Source organism: Cydia strobilella, chromosome Z, assembly GCF_947568885.1.
Source record: "Cydia strobilella chromosome Z, ilCydStro3.1, whole genome shotgun sequence".
Lineage (NCBI taxonomy): Eukaryota > Metazoa > Arthropoda > Insecta > Lepidoptera > Tortricidae > Cydia > Cydia strobilella.
Window position 1 is genome coordinate 22,203,762 of NC_086068.1, and position 19,985 is coordinate 22,223,746.

The 19,985-nt window shown below is 37.2% G+C and overlaps 2 protein-coding genes across 2 annotated transcripts in view; both read left to right on the plus strand.

Moving 5' to 3' along the window:
- LOC134754305 (proton-coupled amino acid transporter-like protein CG1139) overlaps positions 1–19,985 on the plus strand; it is a 522,474-nt gene that overhangs the window by 110,610 nt on the left and 391,879 nt on the right. The gene's annotated exons all lie outside the window — the stretch shown is intronic.
- LOC134753708 (GRB10-interacting GYF protein 2-like) overlaps positions 1–19,985 on the plus strand; it is a 145,443-nt gene that overhangs the window by 9,406 nt on the left and 116,052 nt on the right. Inside the window, exons 3-4 of the mRNA XM_063689647.1 lie at positions 15,506–15,641; positions 19,375–19,559. Coding sequence (XP_063545717.1) covers positions 15,506–15,641; positions 19,375–19,559 — 321 coding nt within the window. The remainder of the gene's footprint in view (positions 1–15,505; positions 15,642–19,374; positions 19,560–19,985) is intronic.

Consider the following 19,985-nt stretch of genomic DNA (forward strand, 5'->3'; position numbering starts at 1 on the left):
TTTCATTAAAATTTCAGAGCGGAGATTTTTCCTCGCTCATCGCTCCGCCACCTTGCTCCGCTCCTGTGGACAGGCAGCCTAAGACTGAACGCTTAATGAAATCAGGAAATGTGACGTCTTCAGATGAATCACTGGCTGTCACTATCTATTTGATGCTGACTATACCCACAGAATATGAAATCTTATACATAATTATCCATACTATATACTATATTACTATATTTTACTATATCCATACTAATATTATAAATGCGAAAGTCTGTCTGTCTTGTCTGTCTGTCTGTCTGTGTGTTCCCTCTTCACGCTTAAACCGCTGATTCGATTTAGATGAAATTTGGTATACAGATAGTTTGAGTCCCGGGGAAGGACATAGGATACTTTTATCCCAGAATTCACCCCTCAAGGGGGTGTAAAGGGGGGTGGAAATTTGTATGGGGAATCAATAACCGCTCAACCGATTTAGATGAAACTTGGTATGGGGATGGTTTGAGCTGTGGGAAATGATATAAAATAACTTTTATCCCCGAAATCATCCCTTAAGGGTGTAAAAAATGGGGTGGAAATGTATAGTGTGGACCAATTTGGGGGTGAAAAAAGGATGGATTAAAAAGCAGATTTGTTTAAGAATTAAGATACCCAAATTACTAATTCCACGCAGACGAAGTCGCGGGCAAAAGCTAGTTTCTTATAAAATGGCGACACGTTTGTATAATTTTAGCGTATTATATTTCGGTCGCATAGCACCTACCAGCATGTTTTGTGATCGTTAGTTTTGATGCAAAAAAGGCACAATTATTGTCTATCTTTTCGCATCTTTCTAAACTAAAAATCATGATACGCGACCGCGATATGATACGGTAAATCAAGATTTCGTGGGTAGGATGCCTTCTTGTCATTTGGCTCTCATGCCTAAAATTTCATAGGGCTAGAGTATAATTCATATTTAATTCTCTTTTTCCTATTATTCATGAGACTGAAGTTTACTAACATTTTACAAACATTCCGTGACATTCCGTGTCTGGGCTATACCGCGAAAATCGAAGTTCAAATTGCGGGCATCTTTCTTTGTCACTCTAATTACGCCTTCATTGGAGTAAAAGAGAAAGATCCCCGCAATTTGCGAATTTCGGTTTTCGCGGTAGGCCCTCTGACCTAATAATAGACATAGTATATACACGTAGTTATAGACATGAAACCGAGCGACCAGGGGTAAGAGAAAGACATATTCATGAGAAAGACAGTTTCATGTATGGCAGCATAATCCTTTTTAGGGTTCCGTACCCAAAGGGTAATAACGGGACCCTATTACTAAGACTCCGCTGTCCGTCTGTCTGTAACCGGGCTGTATCTCACGAACCGTGATAGCTAGACAGTTGAATTTTCACAGATGATGTATTTATGTTGCCGCTATAACAAAAAATACTAAAAAGTACTATTAGAGGAGAAAACATCATACATCATTAAATAAAGGATTTAATACATAAAACCACGGAAAACAGGCATAGCTTAGGTAAATCACACTCCGACGCCGTAATGGCGGGCGATGCTCGTCTGGCAGTGCGGGACGCGCCACACGTAGTGTGACCATCGACACCAATCGTAGGGCTGCACCCGAGCAATCCACATAATCGGTTATCAGTTCGGCCTCCTGATGAAAATCCTTCGCCCACGAAGGTCACCAAGCAGCACCACAGAACTTCTGCGCGTCGTGCGCCTTCAAGTCACGACAGAGGACCTGGTTACGTAGGCGATTGGTGCTCAGTGAATCCGATGGCCCCGATGTCTGTCCTATAACCATCAAAACGAAAGCCAATTAACATCTGTTACAGTTTCAAGTCGGCTTCTGGTGTTGAAACCCCTTTAGGCCACATCAAAATGTCTATTTCTTAGTGTAAGGCTCTTTAAGCATTGGAATGTTGTAAATTTTATGAAGTTATCACGGTATTATAAATTCGATCATAAGATCTCAACTCAATCAATGAGCAGTCGGCTCTAACCGTGTACATCCTCTTTATTTTATTTTAGGAGAATTATCATGTAGTCAAACGTCACGTAGACAAGAGTAACATCGTAAAGCAAATGTCATATAGATTCATGTCAGTTCTTAAATTAATCATGATGTTGACAACTGTCAGCTCTTAAAGCAAACATCTTATTGGCAAATGTCATCTCGTAAAGCAAATAATTATCAACTTTTAAACTAAAGGAAAACATGTAGACAATTATCAGCTCATAATTAAATATTTTGTAGGCAACTCTCAGCTCTCAAAGCAAATATAAACTTCTAGAGAAAAAAATCATGTACACATATTCAGCTCTTAGAGCAAACATCAACTCCTGAAGGGAAACATCACGTAGACAACTTTCAGCCCTTTTAACATCTTGTAGGTAATTGTAAGCTCTAAAAGCAAACTTCTTAAAATCAATTGTAAGCTCTTAAAGCTTACACCAAATTATTAACTAATCAATGAAAACATCATGTAGACAACTCTTAGCTCTTAAAGTACACATCAAGTAAACAACTCCCGAGAGTTAAAGCAAACATCAACTTCTAGAGGAAAACATCATGTAGACATATTCAGCTCTTAAAGCAAACATCAACTCCTGAAGGAAAACATCACGTAAACAACTTTCAGCCTTTGTAATATCTTGTAGACAATTGCAAGCTCTAAAAAGCAAACTTCTTATAATCAATTGTCAGCTCTTAGCACACTCACACCTCAACCGGACTTGTATTTATATCCAGCTCTTTGAGTAACTTTAAATCATGGGCTCTCTATAAGCAACTTTAATTTATGTCTTTAGCTAACTGGTTTAACAGATTTGTATTATGACCTCTTTTAATGAAATTAACATGGGCTTTTTAAGCATTTTGTAATATGGGCTCTAAGCATTTCTGTAATATGGGCTCTTTAAACTTATTTATAACATGAGCTGTTTAAGCAGATTTGTATATGGTCTCTTTATACATTTGCATCATAGGCTCTTTAAGCTGATGCGTCACATGGGCTCGCTAAGCATTCGTATCATAGGCTCGCTAAGCTGATACGTCTCATAATAGCATACGTATCATAGGCTCGCTAAGCTGATACGTCTCGTAGGTTCGCTAAGCATTCGTATCATAGGCTCGCTAAGCTGATACGTCTCGTAGGCTCGCTAAGCATTCGTATCATAGGCTCGCTAAGCTGATACGTCTCGTAGGCTCGCTAAGCATTCGTATCATGGGCTCGCTAAGCTGATACGTCTCGTTGGCTCGCTAAGCATTCGTATCATAGGCTCGCTAAGCTGATACGTCTCGTTGGCTCGCTAAGCATTCGTATCATAGGCTCGCTAAGCTGATACGTCTCGTTGGTGAGGTGTGGTAGTCTCTAACGGCTTTTAAGATACTGGTCTGTTAAATACGGCTATAAAGCGGCTAACACATTACTGCACCGCATCAAGGTCATTGTGTGACGCACCCATAAGTAAGAGCGAGAAAGCAATATCTCTTTCTCGCTCTTACTTATAGGTGCATCGCACAATGACCGGTAATGTGTTAGGCGCTTAAGGTGGGCTGCCGTACGCAGAGAGCGAGAAAGAGATATTTTGACGGTACCAAGGTCGCGGTCCAGTCGTTGTACATACTTTCAAAAAAGTAAATTAAAAAAAAAAACTAAATTAGGTTCAAGGGCCTGACACTCTTTGATAGAGAAAGTTAGTCTTATTGCGATTCCTATAAGAGGAAAGAGAAAATAGTGCCATGCTTTATCTTTATCACCGACCGGGCATTTTTTCATGGTTGGGTTTGCTATGATGGCATAACCCGACCATGAAAAAATGCCGAATGAAATGGAGGCGATGGCGAAATACCGAAATTTATAAGAGTGAAAGAGAAAAAACCGGCCGAGTGCGAGTCGGACTCGCCCACCGAGGGTTCCGTACTGATAACCGATTATGTGGATTGCTCGGGTGCAGCCCTACAATTGTTGTCGATGGTCACACTACGTGTGGCGCGTCCCGCACTGCCAGACGAGCATCGCCCGCCATTACGGCGTCGGAGTGTGATTTACCTAAGCTATGCCTGTTTTCCGTGGTTTTATGTATTAAATCCTTTATTTAATGATGTATGATGTTTTCTCCTCTAATAGTTCAGAAGCGGCATGCGTAATTTACGTCCACAATGTAATTCTGTTTGGAGAAAAAGCCGTAGTTTCACCCGCTTATTGTTGTTAATCAAATGAACGCCTGTTCAAGTGATTTTACTATTATATTCGCACCATTCATCATTGAATAATAAAAACAAATCTTTGTTGAAGCCTTATTTTTTTTTTCTATTTATTATTTAGGGACTTAAACCAGTGACATGATTATGCCAGCCCCATTATACCTTATACTAGTATTCTTAAATGTCTACTTATGGGATAGTATTGTACCGTTTGAAAAAATCCATAATATATAAAAATATATGTTTAGCCTCTTCTGAGGTCGGTACAGCTAAGATGCTCTGAAAAGCACCTATATCTAATCGATTTACCTTGAGGGTAGTTAGTAACGATTGTCTATCACTTTCATTCCGTGCACATTCCGTCAAAATATGTTGCACATCTTCAACAGAACCGCAAACTTGGCAATTTGGTGATGGTTCTTTTTTCATCAAGTAAGCAAATTTTTTTGACGGGATGTGCCCGGAACGCAATCTTAAGCCTATCTTAATTAACTGTCTACTTAAATTACCGTTAGTAAACCAAGGTATATGAGGAGGTTCCGATTGCATCGTCTTGTACCACACGCCCTTTTCTTTGCTACGTTCATCAAAGTGTTCTTTCCAGACAGAATGAATTTTTCTTTTATATTTATGTAGTTTCTCAGTAAAGTCTGGAAAGATGTACACATCCGCACCTTTTGTGCACGCGTCTTTTGCTAGGGCATCGGCATCCTCATTACCTCTTAACCCTATATGTGAGGGGATCCATTGCAATTTCAATGTCATGTCAGTGGGTATCATACTTAATTTATGCAACACAGTGTAAGCTAACATTGTGCCTCTGTGTCCAGAGGCGCAGCGAGCTATGTGCTGCAACGCGCTTTTGCTGTCCGTAAATATCACGACATTTTTAAGTTTTAAGTTAAACGAATAAGACATGGCTTCTGAAATTGCAAATAGTTCCGCTGACATAATACATATCTCTGACGCTATCTTATATCACAGAATAACTAATAGTACTACCGTACAGAAAATTCACTCCTTTACAAAAGTCAGATTTAGGTATAAAATTATACCTATACTCGCCGCCTGCAAGCAAAATTGAAACTTATAACCGCGCACGAACCGTGAACTTCTTTGCGCGCCGCAGTTTTATGACCGAGCTGCGAGTGTCGGCACGGGGTTGTCACTTGACAAGTTTTTGTACCTATACCTACTTATTTATTATTTTTAAGACAAATATGTAGGAATTACAAACGTTGATTCTGTAAACATAGTTTTTTTATCCGGAGATGGTATGTCTGATTCTCACGGAAGTAGTTATGCCACAGAAGTACTTATTTCTTTGAAAATATGTCGGTCAATATAGTCCGGAATTAAAAAAAAAATGTTATTTCTGCTTCCTTGTTCTTCCGTTTATTCACACATTCGTAAACAGAACAATATCTATAGATTTAGGTTTCGAAGGCATTATGCATTTTCAATTTTGCGCGAGTCGAGCGGCAGCCCATTGCCATACTCCTGCCCGGGAGGCGCGCCGGCCAAATGTACCTAAACTGCGAAGTGACACCCCCCTGCTTATATGTACTATTTACATTATTTTTAGGATCATGGTATGCGGCCCCTGTACTATTTATGTCTTAAGATCCGTCTGTATATATTTTGTGCCAGCCACTATATTTCTTGTTTAATTCACATAATACAACGTTTTTCAAGTCCCGGGAATCGTACATTTGCTTGGAGCGCTTAACTAAATCTAAATTACTAGCTATAATATCCTTTGTATTTATATATGACACCCATGTATTTAAAGTGAACATTTTGAGAGGGTTTGATGCAGATACTGTTTCAGATTTAATATCACTGTGAATTAATGCCAAAAGGGGTTTTTTTCTTTCTATTCCAATATCTATTTTGAATTGATAAATTAAGTGATTTTAAAAGCTCTAAAGTGGTATTATTTAACAAGGAAAGGCACTTTAAACTATATTTGGTAGCTAAATAGTTTCTGCGTAAGTACAGGGGTTGTATACATAGTTCGCTCTCCATCACATGTATTGGTGTCGTTCGTATGAAACCTCCAATAATTCTTAGAGCCTGACTTTGAAGCCTATCTAATTTTTCTACATGAGATTTAGCACTACAATCATAAATAAAGCACGCATAATCAAGCCTGCTTCTAATTAACGCTATGTACAGTCTCCTTAGATGCGTAGGGTGTACTCCCCACGACGGCCCTACTAAAACTTTAAGTATGTTTAGGTGTTTAGATAATTTAGCCCTTATCTCATTTATGTGGATATTGAAAATAAGCGATTTATCTAACCAGAATCCTAAATATTTGACTTTTACTACTGAACTGATTGCCTCACTTTTATATGTCAAATCTATGGGTTGTGCTCGGTGCCCTCGGTGAAATAGACAACTCTTTGTTTTATCGCGAGAAATCTCTAAACCTAGGTTTTCTAAGATAACCCCTATTTTATTAAGTGATACTTGCATGTACGTGATATTTTCACTTAACTTACGCGACTTGTTATATATCACTAAATCATCCGCGTATTGCGATAATATTACATTTTCAGTATGTTGAGCTATTTTATGTGTGACGAGATTAAATATTAGTGGAGACATTGGGTCGCCTTGGGCTAGACCCCTACTACAGCGTCTAGTTACATCTTGCACGCCTCTTATGTGAAGTCTTCTGTTACTAAGGAACTCCCATAAATAGTTACAATATTTTGATCCCACAGATAAGTCATCCAATGTTGTTACGACACTTTCTACTAAAACATTATTGTAGGCATTATCTATATCAAGAAAGCAGGCGAGGGTTGGCATTTTCTCAGCAAATCCGATTTGTATATAAGTAATGAGACAGACTAAGGCCTTGAAGCCTTATTAGGACATACTTTATGAAGAAAAGATTCGGTAAGTCATTGATGACGGTGTACATCACCGCGGTTCATGGCGTCATGCCACACTTGCAAACCACGAGAAATTAGTCAGAATACGACATTTGGGAAGCTCGTTTCGAATAGAACGGTAATGTTCAAGTCACGTAAGTTATAACAATGTTTTATGGATAAGCAGTCCCACAACTAAGTGCCATAGTGTCAAATTGTGAATATCATTACAGAATCAAGGAAAACACGTGAAAGATTGTCTTATCCACTTAGTGTAGAGAAGTATTGCACATATTCAAACATTTTACAGCCTAAAATCTTATCTATAATGGCACATATTCATGTCTACAACACTGGCCATAATTATGTACTCTTAAAATATGCAAAGAAAGGCAATAATGAAATTAGGAATCAGATTATGAATGCCAGATAAACTAGACGAATTAGACTACTGTAATGACATCATTGTCACACCATAATGTTTATTCTAGAATCTAATTTTATAAAAATCATACATCGGTGACAAGTACGGAAAGTTCTATTGAGGTGTTATTAAATTGCTAATGAAATTTATCAGTCATGGTGGTCTAGTTTATGTTAAAACACTTAGTTTATGATTGTTGTTGGAAAATACTAATATTAGCAAGAAAAATAATTCAATTAAATATCTTACATGTTACCAATATAAAGTTTGGTTATTTAATGTAGTGATGCTTCATGTTACTAATAGTTTGAGAACTATGTGGTGTGTGATTATTAACTTATTATTACACTTTAAATATTATTGTTGTGAATGCAATATAGAATTTGAGTTATTTATGCAAGGCGGGCCAAATGGCTGTCATGGGTCATTATAAGTCCATGTTAACATGATCCCTTTGAGAATGTTGTGTGAAATAAAGCATGATCGCATTATGGGTAAAGATTGTAACAGTTGCCATTTCAGATAAAGTTGTTGCCTCATTTATATTTTCACAGAATAAATGTGTTTGTTACTGGAGGTGTTTTACCAGGACAAGATGGGTGTCTGCATATCTCACAGAGGTCTAATCCCTGCAGAGTGATTGCACACAAATGAGTAATACTAATCTGTGTAAAAGGTTTTGGAGGTAAATAATATGTAATCAGCCATACAAGATTGAACGAGGTAAGGCCAAATTATACATTCACATAATTTGTAAGTAATAGTATCTTCTCTTCTTTGTCGTAACCTCATGGCTGAGGGACGTGACCAGTGTGGACACTCTTCACCAGTGCTCTCCAGGCCGCTCTGTCTTGGGCCCAGTGCATGCTAGCCTGCAGTGTGGCGTTTGTCACTGATGTTATTCTGTCCGCCCAACGCGTGGCCATACGTCCATCCCTACGCTTCCTTGCCATGCGGCCAGTAATTATGAGCCTTTCCAGGCTATCTGGCCCTGTCCTGCTCAGATGACCGAAGAAACCAAGTACACGTTGGGAGCAAACAGTGGAAAGCCTCGTTGTAATGTTAAGTTCGTCGAGAATAGACGCATTTGTACGGCGTTCAGTCCATGAAATCCGGGGCATTCTCCGCCAGCACCACATTTCGAACGCATCTATCCTGCGACGGTTATCGGTTTTGATGGTCCAGGTTTCGGACGCGTACATAAAGATCGAGAAAACAAGGGTCCGCATTAGTCTGACCTTTGTTTTGCCTATAATAGGTGCCTCTGAAAAAGAACTTGCAGTGATGCTGCGAAGGATTGAGCTCATCAGCAATGAGTATGGTCTTAAAATCAACAGAAGCAAGACTAAGTTGATGTTTATCGATCGCCCTGGTCATACGCAGAGAATGAACGAGTTGCACGATCTGGAGGTTGTACACAAGTTTGTGTACCTGGGATCCCAAATAAGCGACGATGGTGAATGCGGCCAAGAGGTGGTTAGAAGAGCACAGATGGCCAAAGGTGCGGTGAAAAGACTCGAGAAAATATAGGACAACAGAAGCATAATTGAATTATTTTTCTTGCTAATATTAGTATTTTCCAACAACAATCATAAACTAAGTGTTTTAACATAAACTAGACCACCATGACTGATAAATTTCATTAGCAATTTAATAACACCTCAATAGAACTTTCCGTACTTGTCACCGATGTATGATTTTTATAAAATTAGATTCTAGAATAAATATTATGGTGTGACAATGATGTCATTACAGTAGTCTAATTCGTCTAGTTTATCTGGCATTCATAATCTGATTCCTAATTTCATTATTGCCTTTCTTTGCATATTTTAAGAGTACATAATTATGGCCAGTGTTGTAGACATGAATATGTGCCATTATAGATAAGATTTTAGGCTGTAAAATGTTTGAATATGTGCAATACTTCTCTACACTAAGTGGATAAGACAATCTTTCACGGGTTTTCCTTGATTCTGTAATGATATTCACAATTTGACACTATGGCACTTAGTTGTGGGACTGCTTATCCATAAAACATTGTTATAACTTACGTGACTTGAACATTACCGTTCTATTCGAAACGAGCTTCCCAAATGTCGTATTCTGACTAATTTCTCGTGGTTTGCAAGTGTGGCATGACGCCATGAACCGCGGTGATGTACACCGTCATCAATGACTTACCGAATCTTTTCTTTATAAAGTATGCCCTAATAAGGCTTCAACAAAGATTTGTTTTTATTATTCAATGATGAATGGTGCGAATATAGGTATAATAGTAAAATCACTTGAACAGGCGTTCATTTGATTAACAACAATAAGCGGGTGAAACTACGGCTTTTTCTCCAAACAGAATTACATTGTGGACGTAAATTACGCATGCCGCTTCTGAACTATTAGAGGAGAAAACATCATACATCATTAAATAAAGGATTTAATACATAAAACCACGGAAAACAGGCATAGCTTAGGTAAATCACACTCCGACGCCGTAATGGCGGGCGATGCTCGTCTGGCAGTGCGGGACGCGCCACACGTAGTGTGACCATCGACACCAATCGTAGGGCTGCACCCGAGCAATCCACATAATCGGTTATCAGTACGGAACCCTCGGTGGGCGAGTCCGACTCGCACTTGGCCGGTTTTTTCTCTTTCACTCTTATAAATTTCGGTATTTCGCCATCGCCTCCATTTCATTCGGCATTTTTTCATGGTCGGGTTATGCCATCATAGCAAACCCAACCATGAAAAAATGCCCGGTCGGTGATAAAGATAAAGCATGGCACTATTTTCTCTTTCCTCTTATAGGAATCGCAATAAGACTAACTTTCTCTATCAAAGAGTGTCAGGCCCTTGAACCTAATTTAGTTTTTTTTTAATTTACTTTTTTGAAAGTATGTACAACGACTGGACCGCGACCTTGGTACCGTCAAAATATCTCTTTCTCGCTCTCTGCGTACGGCAGCCCACCTTAAGCGCCTAACACAATACCGCACCGCACTGGTCATTGTGCGATGCACCTATAAGTAAGAGCGAAAAAGAGATATTGCTTTCTCGCTCTTACTTATTTGTGCGTCACACAATGACCTTGATGCGGTGCAGTAATGTGTTAGCCGCTTTATAGCCGTCTTTAACAGACTATCTTAAAAGCCGTTAGAGACTACCACACCTCACCGCGACTATGGTGCGATGCGGCGCACGTATCGATAATGCGCAAGGTGGTCACCGTACGTACGTTAAGGACGCAGCTATAAGTTAGAGCGAGAAAGAAATATTATAGCCGTATTTAACAGACTATCGTAAAAGCCGTTAGAGACTACCACAACTCACCGCAGCCTTAATGGTGCGGTGCGGCGCACGTATCGATAGTGTGCAAGGTTGTCACTGTACATACGTTAAGGACGCAGCTATAAGTTAGAGCGAGAAGGAGATATTTTGACCGCACCAATACGGCTTTTTGAGATGTTCTCTTTCTCGCTCTCACTTATGGGAGTGGCGCACCAAGATCGCGGTGCGGTGCGGTAGTCTGTTACGAATTTTACACACGATCGCACATACGCCGCACTGCACCAAGGGCGCGGACCGATGCGGAAAATGGGGTTGGCCGGTCGAAATAATTAACAGAGGGCGCCAGCATAGCTTGCCCTGTCAATCCCTAGAATTGTCAAATTTTTGTTTTTTTAATGCCCTGGATGCCAGCCCTTTAAGCCAAATCTTATAGAAAAAGGGGCAAGATATGATGGCGCCATCTCTGCAAACCTTTGACAGTTGCCAACCCCATTGGCTGACCGTTTACCTTAAAGATCCGACATTATTTAACATCCTCATAAGAACAAACCTCGCCGTATGTGCTTTTTGAAGTAAATATAGATGCTTTTCCCCACCGATTTGTATGGTTTATGGTGGGCTGGTGGGCTACAAATTCTGTCCCTCACGGGCGCACGCGGTACGCCACTTCTACCTATATAGGATCCTACCTTCTATGGGCCAAAGCAACAATAAAATATGTGTCATTTTGATGAGTACGATGTGGATGACACATGTCTGACATGTTGTCAAACACAATAATAAAATTTTATGGTGTTTTAATATAATTTTTTGTGTGGTGTATGCATGTTACAGTCTCAAATCAAAATAAATATTTGAATGGATTGGATACCTTACATACATTGGATATAGGTTTGAGTTCAATTCAATCTCAAGCAAAGATAGATATAACTCCGTAATAGATGGATACAGTCTAAGGAAAAAACGTGCCTCGAAAATCACGAAAATTTGATTCTCGATCAGATGGCGCCACTAGTTTTGGCCTACACTCGTATAGAGGGCGTTGACTGTTTCGTTTGTTATTTATAATTTTAACGCATACCAGTGAAAGAACATGGGTCAAAATCATATAAAAATAATTAAAGCAAATAAAAAAATCATTTATCCATATTTAAATACATTTTATCGTATTTTTATAAATATTTATTTTTAGTTTTAAAGTGTGTCGACAGATGGCAGTGAATTTACTGGGGTTACAAAATTTACTATGACAGTACCGCTCTAGTATAAGTTACTCTATGATCTCAAGTCAGAACAAAGGTCACGTGGTACATTTTTTCAAATTAACTTTTTAGTACTTTTCGGGAAAAAATCAAAAAACTAAGAGCTTATTGCAAATCTGTAGCATGAGATGAATCTAATGACATATCATTTATCAAAATCGGACCATAACTGTAGATCTGATGGGATGAACAAAAATCGGCCTCGTAATATATATATAGATATACGGATATTATCATTACATTCAATGTAATAGACCGCAAAATACCGTGTTGCGCTCGCTAATGCGCGTCGAAACCAAATCAGCGCTCTGCAGTTATTTATTCTTTGGCCACAATAACTCCGATGTTATAGCACTTTGCTTGTGCATAAGCGAACATAGTGCAAGGAAGGTACGGAGCGACGAGCGACACAGCCTCCTCGTCTCGAAGCTGGCACACGACTGCCGGGTGCCGGCCACGCCATTTTCAGGCTGCATACGCATGAAATGTGGAAAAGCGTTCGATTTCTTAAGAAAATATTTTTTGATTAACAAAAGCTATGTTGCATTTGTAGAACCTGTAAAACATTTTTGTTAGTTTAAAAATAATTTTAATCGATTAAGCCGTTATAAGCAAAGTTAGCCGCAAAACGGCCTGTCGTGTTATTTTTTTTTCGGTGAAACTACAAATTTCAGGAAAAAAGTCAAATGTTACAATTGTTGTGCATAGAGTGAAGATGCATATATATTTTTTTCATAATTTTTTGTTGACTCATTTAAAAGTTATAAGCTCTAAAAAGTAACAGTTTTTGGCCAATAACAGCGAAGCGCCTTAACTGTAACCTTTACTTAAATAATATTGTAAGTTTAAAAAAACATGAAAATCGGCTTTTTTCTACTACGTTGTCGATTTTTGACCAAATACTTGGTTTTGTTTATTTGCTTTTGAGGCTCTAAATGACAGTGCCGCCCGTGACAAACCAAGAAGTCGGTCAAGAATCACCAACACAGTCCGAATGATGGACTACTAGTATATACACTCTTGAGACAAAGATCGTCTTACAGAAAAAATAGTTATTTGTTATACAAGGGTGCAAAGTTGTATTTTATCCGCGAGTGTAGAATTGAAACACGAGCAAGCGAAAGGATTCTATAGTTGAACCACGAGCGAAGCGAGTGGTTCTAAAATGGAATCCTGAGCGTAGCGAGTGCTTCAACACACGAGAAGTAAAATACATTTGCACCCGTGTGTAACACAAAACTTTTCCCCTCACTATAGTGAGGAAAGTGCAACATCCACAGGCGTTAGATCATCTTCATCACTGGAATCACTCATTTTTTTACGATATTATAACAGAAAACTCTAGAAGTTGTGTATTTTAGTTGGTGAGAAAAGTTTTTAAGTAAAAAATTTGTTGACAATGTTGACATTTCTGACGTATGAAATGTCAACGATGCGTTTTGAAATTGCATCGACTCAACTTGTGCGTTCATAATTATATTTAACATCATTATAAAAAAACAAACGTTTCTTATGGAATTTTAAGGTTTATGACTTAAAATCATTAAATAAAGCTAAATTTGATATTTTTTATTAGATACTCAAACCATTTATTTAATGATAATTAATATCGAACGAACTATTATCATGAGCGTTTTACGTTTTGTTATCCTGTCAAGCTACTTAAACACGCTCCATCCAAGGTCAAATTACTTTCCCCACTAGTAGACCTTGAAGCATGTTTAAGTAGCTTTCTACAGATAACCAAACGTAAAACGCTCATAATAATGGTTTGTTCGATATTAATTATCATTAAATAGTTGTTTTGAGAATTTCATAAAAAATACCAAATACATATAGCTTTATTTAATGATTATAAGACATAAACCTTAAAATTCCATAATAGGCCAGGAAATAAATGCCCAAAAAAAGGTATAGAGGGAAATGCTTGGAACACAATTTTTGACTTCTTAGCTTTGTTTGGACTAGTTAGGAGGTGAACATATCAAAAGTCCCCGGCCATAACCCTGGTGCTGGGGGGGAGAGGGGTGTTTGAAGGTTCCATTTTTCGGTTTTTCGATTATATTTCAGAAACTATGCGTTTGAACGACTTGGCATACAAAATGAAAAGAGATGTTACAAGTTTTATTCAGTCAAGTTTTTCGATATCTTGTATAGTTTTTGAGATATCCGCTCTTGAAGGTTTATTTAGGGCTCTCATTTTTATCTTGATTATCTACATCAATGAAGCTGCTAGGCCGGGTTTGGGATCGTTTTCGTATAAATCGGGGGTGCTGAATTCATTTATGGTATCAACATTGACACCATTCCTAAGTAAAACCATATAAACTTTAAACAAAAGATTCCGAGATATAATAGAAAAACCGAAAAATTGAACCTTCAAACCCCCCTCTCCCCCCCTGCACCAGGGTTACGGCCAGGGACTTTTGATATTTTCATCTCCTAACTAGTCCAAACAAAGCAACGAGGTTAAAAATTGTTTTCTTAGCATTTCCCTCTATACCTTCTTATTGCTTGGCCTATAAGAAATATTTGTTTTTTTATAATGATGTTGCATATAACTGACCGCATAAGTTGAGTCGATGCAATTTCAAAACGCATAGTCAGAAATGTCAAGATTGTCAAGTGTCAACAAGAATTTTACTTTAAAACTATGGATGGTATAGAAAGGATGCCAATCTCTTATGGCAGAATTGTTGCAAAAGTGACCGCTTTCAGCTTTAAATAATAGTTCCTAATCTCTCCGGTGGCGCTAGTTAGGCTCTGGGACATGAGTATAACATGAACCATATAAGGCAACAAATAACCCGACCAAATTACGTAGGTTGTTTTTGGTAGTATTTCGGTGTATGGTGGCGCCGCCTAATTACTGTTTTTTGATGGACACTTTTCATACATAGAGATTTGGCTCCTTTATACAGTCTCCATGTTTAAAACCGTTCTCACCGACTCCGACTCACGTAAAAATACATAACTTCCAGTTTTCTATTATAATATCGTAAAAAAATGAGTGATTCCAGTGATGAAGATGATCTAACGCCTGTGGATGTTACACTTCCCTCGCTATAGTGTGGCAAAAAGTTTTGTGTTACACACGGGTGCAAATGTATTTTACTTCTCGTGTGTTGAAACACTCGCGGGTAAAATACAACTTTCCACCCTTGTATAACAAATCACTTTTTTCTGGATGACATGAGTTTAGATGTAAAACTTTCATTGGAAATAATAGGCAAGATAGTGATGGGTGGCGGAAAAAAGGAGGCCTTTGCCCAGCAGTGGGAAACAACATAGGCTATATAAAAATAAAAAAAGTTAATAATAAAACAATATTCCTAATAATGTAAGCTATATTTCAAATGCTAACAAAATCTGCAATGTTTGTTTACATTATTCACCATTACCATTGGACGGTTACCACATATCGATTTATATAATATCTTTTCAGGTATGGCAGAGAAGAAATGCTTGCACTTTATGACGGGACCGTTGAAGCACCTTCAGAGCTAAAATCTATAGAGCAGCTTTATCAACCGAGAGGCAAACCACCATTTGCGCTACACAATACATTTGAAGAGGAAATGGTAAAATTATATTGACATTTTAATTATTACAGGCAAACCATACCATAATGTCACGTATCAGTAAAGGATACGTGTAATTAACTACATACATTTATTAAAGCTGTCAATCGATTCTATTTCCCCTGAGATTCAAATGTTTCTAATAAACCTGCTCCAGACAAATCCGTTACCAGAAACTTCTAAAAAGCGAAAATAAATATGGCGTGCGCACCGCGTATTAAAATAAGTTCTTCGTTATTTACGCCTTTAAAATATGCGTTTAAGTATAAAGTTGTCTTATCTTTTCTTTATCGTGGCCCTAAGCGCCACTTGCCTGCAGAACCTGCAGTTACCATGGTTACCAGTATAATTTGTCATTTTTTTTTTATAATTTATCATTTGTCTGGGTTAACGGTTTAACCGCTTAACTCCGGGTTAGTGGGAAGGTGAAAGTGGCGCTTAGAGAAATAAAAACCAGCCAAGTGCGAGTCGGACTCGCGCACGAAGGTTCCCGTACCATTACGCAAAAAACGGCAAAAAAATCACATTTGTTGTATGGGAGCCCCACGGCCCATTAAAATATTTTTCCCCTCACTAGCTCGGAAAGCCGTCTATTATCCATTAAAACAAGCGGGGAAAAACGCATTTTATCCACTAGTGGGGAAAGTAATTTGACCTTGGATGAAGCGTGTTTAAGAAGCTTGACAGATAACAAAACGTAAAACGCTCATAATAATGGTTCGTTCGATATTAATTATCATTAAATAAATGGTTTGAGATTGTAATAAAAAATACCAAATTTAGCTTTATTTAATAATTTTAAGTCATAAACCTTAAAATTCCATAAGAAACGTTAGATTTTTTATAATGATGTTAAATATAATTCTGAACGCACAAGTTGAGTCGATGCAATTTCAAAACGCATCGTTGACATTTCATACGTCAGAACAGAAATGTCAACATTGTCAACAAAATTTTTACTGTTCTTCTCACCGACTCACGTAAAAATCAGAATTTCTAGTGTTTTCTGTTATAATATCGTAAAAAAATTAGTGATTCCAGTGATGAAGATGATCTAACGCCTGTGGATGTTACACTTTCCTCGCTATAGTGAGGGGAAAAGTTTTGTTTTACACACGGGTGCAAATGTATTTTACTTCTCGTGTGTTGAAACACTCGCTACGCTCAGGATTCTATTTTAGAACCACTCGCTTCGCTCGTGGTTCAACTATAGAATCCTTTCGCTTGCTCATATTTCAATTCCACACTCGCGGGTAAAATACAACTTTGCACCCTTGTATAACAAATAACTATATTTTATTCTGTTTTAAGTATCTGTGAAAATTTAAACTGTCTAGCTATCACGGTTCATGAGATACAGCATGGTGACAAACGGACAGACAGACACACAGACGGACGGACAGCGGAGTCTTAGTAATAGGGTCCCGTTTTTACCCTTTGGGTATGGAACCCTAAAGAGGTTAAAAATGTATGTATCCAAACTCAAATATCTTTACAAAAATTTTAACTTTATTCAATAAATATCAGTACAAAAATAAAAAGAATTCAATAATAACTTAAGACTAAACTTAAGCCTAGAATTTTACAAAAAAGTTACACAGATTGCGGATTTTAGAATTTCGCGTTGTAGAACGTGTTTATAGTCTAAGATACGTTATATATGGTCGACCTTCACCGATACGTCTGACGGATGAAACTTATATTTTATGAAAGAAAATATGTTCCTGAACATAAATAAATAGGGTTGCCTAAAGAAATATGGTCAAGGCTATTTTTAATTAATTTTTGAAAATAATTTTTTTTCTTCTAATTTCTCCGATTTTTCTGACGAACGAAATAAGTTCCAATGGAAAGTATACAACTTGTACAACATGAATAAATTAGGTTGCCTATGTTTTTCCGGTCACTATTATGAGGTTGCCGTGTTTAAACAGGTGAGTTAAAATCGATAATTGCACCCATATGTCTGACGCTTGAATTATATATCAAAATAATGGTAATTTTATTGCGAATACAATGGTATAGGGTTGCCTGCTAAAATCCGGTCACAAATAAGGGTTGCCAGGCTTTTAAAGAAAATAAGAAGGAAAGACTTTTAGCGATAACTCAAAAACGGCTTAACTGATCACGATTGTTTTAACTATTTTCGAATGTATTTATTAAGCACTATTTTTTTATTTTCTTTTTGTATTTTTTTTAAAAACCATTTTTTTTTTTCAAAATAATTATTTCCGAAATGATTTACTTTATCAAAAAATGTTGTTTATCGATTTTAACTCACCTGTTTAAACACGGCAACCTCATAATGGTGACCGGAAAAACATAGGCAACCTAATTTATTCATGTTGTACAAGTTGTATACTTTCCATCGAAACTTATTTCGTTCGTCAGACAACTCGGTGAAATTTGAAGAAAAAAAATTATTTTCAAAAATTCATTAAAAATAGCCTTGACCATATTTCTTTAGGCAACCCTATTTATTTATGTTCAGGAACATATTTTCTTTCATAAAGTATAAGTTTCATCTGTCAGACGTATCGGTGAAGGTCGACCATATATAACGTATCTCCTACTATTATTACAAACGAAAAAAAAAGTTAAATATCATAGTTTATTTCTTATAAATAATTATACAATACATGTTTGAGTACTTAGCTTAATCTATATTTATTTGTATTTTAGATTCTTAACTAAGACGAGTGTGTTTATTTAAATTTATTAAGTACATGCATAATGTTTAATTACTATATTATAAGAGTTATGACTTCAAGTTGAACAAAGCTTTCTTGGTTATACATTTTATCTTATGGGGCGTAGCCTCAATATTATCAATGACATAGCTAGGAAAACTATTTAGGATATTTGGTAAGTAGCTATACCATATTCTTTGTCCATATATGTTAACTAGACGACTCGCCCCGGCTTCGCACGGGTAGTTCAACTAATTCACACAAAACCTTTACCAAATTATACATATAAACCTTCCTCTAGAATCACTCTATCTATTAAAAAAAACCGCATCAAAATCCGTTGCCTAGTTTTAAAGATCTAACCATACATAGGGACAGACATACAGACAGCGGAAAGCTACTTTGTTTTATACTATGCAGTGATAGTCCCTGAAAGGGTGAAATTTCTTAGTATTAGAAAAGTCTTAGTAATAGGGTCCCGTTTTTACGTACGGAACCCTAAAATATGAGCATTTATTGAAAAAAAAAATTAAAACATCGAATTTTGATTTATTAAAATTAGAATCAAATAGTATATGAAAACGACGTATAAATAAATTTATTTAAAGAAAGAAAAGGCATTTAAAGGTATCCCTGGTAATCCTTTAAATCCCCGGCAGACGCACTTTCGGCCATTTGGGAGCTGGAAGACGAGTGTTTTCTGAACCTACGTATACATTGCTAATGTTGTAACGAAAATTGCATGCATGTTTTGGAACTGTATAAATAGGGAGACACAGGAGACAAGTGAAATATTTTCTTAAGAAAAGTGCTACAAAGGCTACGATAATGAATTTGTTCATTGAAATAAAGTGGGAAAAAAATGGATTGTTAAGTCAGTTAAGTTCGAGTTTTATAAACGTTATACACTTTGAAATATTTTTTTAGAATGGCAAAAACTAAAAACATAAAATATATAGTAAACACATGACGCTAGTATCAATTCAGATCGACATCAAGACGGTATCGTATAATTTTATTATATCATGGAAATATTTTTATAGCGGGAGAATGTACGAAGCGGGCCGCCTATAGGAGCACTGATTCCTGACAAGTTTGGCCGAGGAATAGGCAGAGGGCTAACTGCCACTGACAACCGCGGCAGACCACGGATGCCGTTCGTCCGACAGCCGTCACTGGGAAGGCAAGTTTTACCATTTTACCAGAGTTTAGTAAATAATAGTACATTGTGCAACATGGGGCGTAAGTTAAATATTGCAAACGAAAGTATAGTTAAATCGCGACGGCTTGCCGGAGCGATTTATAGACTCGAGTAACTTACCATACCCATAAAATACCATAGAGTAACTTATACTAGAGCGGTACTGTCATAGTAAATTTTGTAACCCCAGTAAATTCACTGCCATCTGTCGACACACTTTAAAACTAAAAATGAAGATTTATAAAAATACTATAAAATGTATTTAAATATGGATAAATGATTTTTTTTATTTGCATTAATTATTTTTATGATTTTGACCCATGCTCTTTCACTGATATGCGTTAAAATTGTTAAATAACAAACGAAACCGTTAACGCCATCTATACGACAGTAGGCCAAAGCTAGTAGCGCTCTCTGAACAAGAATCAAATTTTCTTGATTTTCGAGGCACGT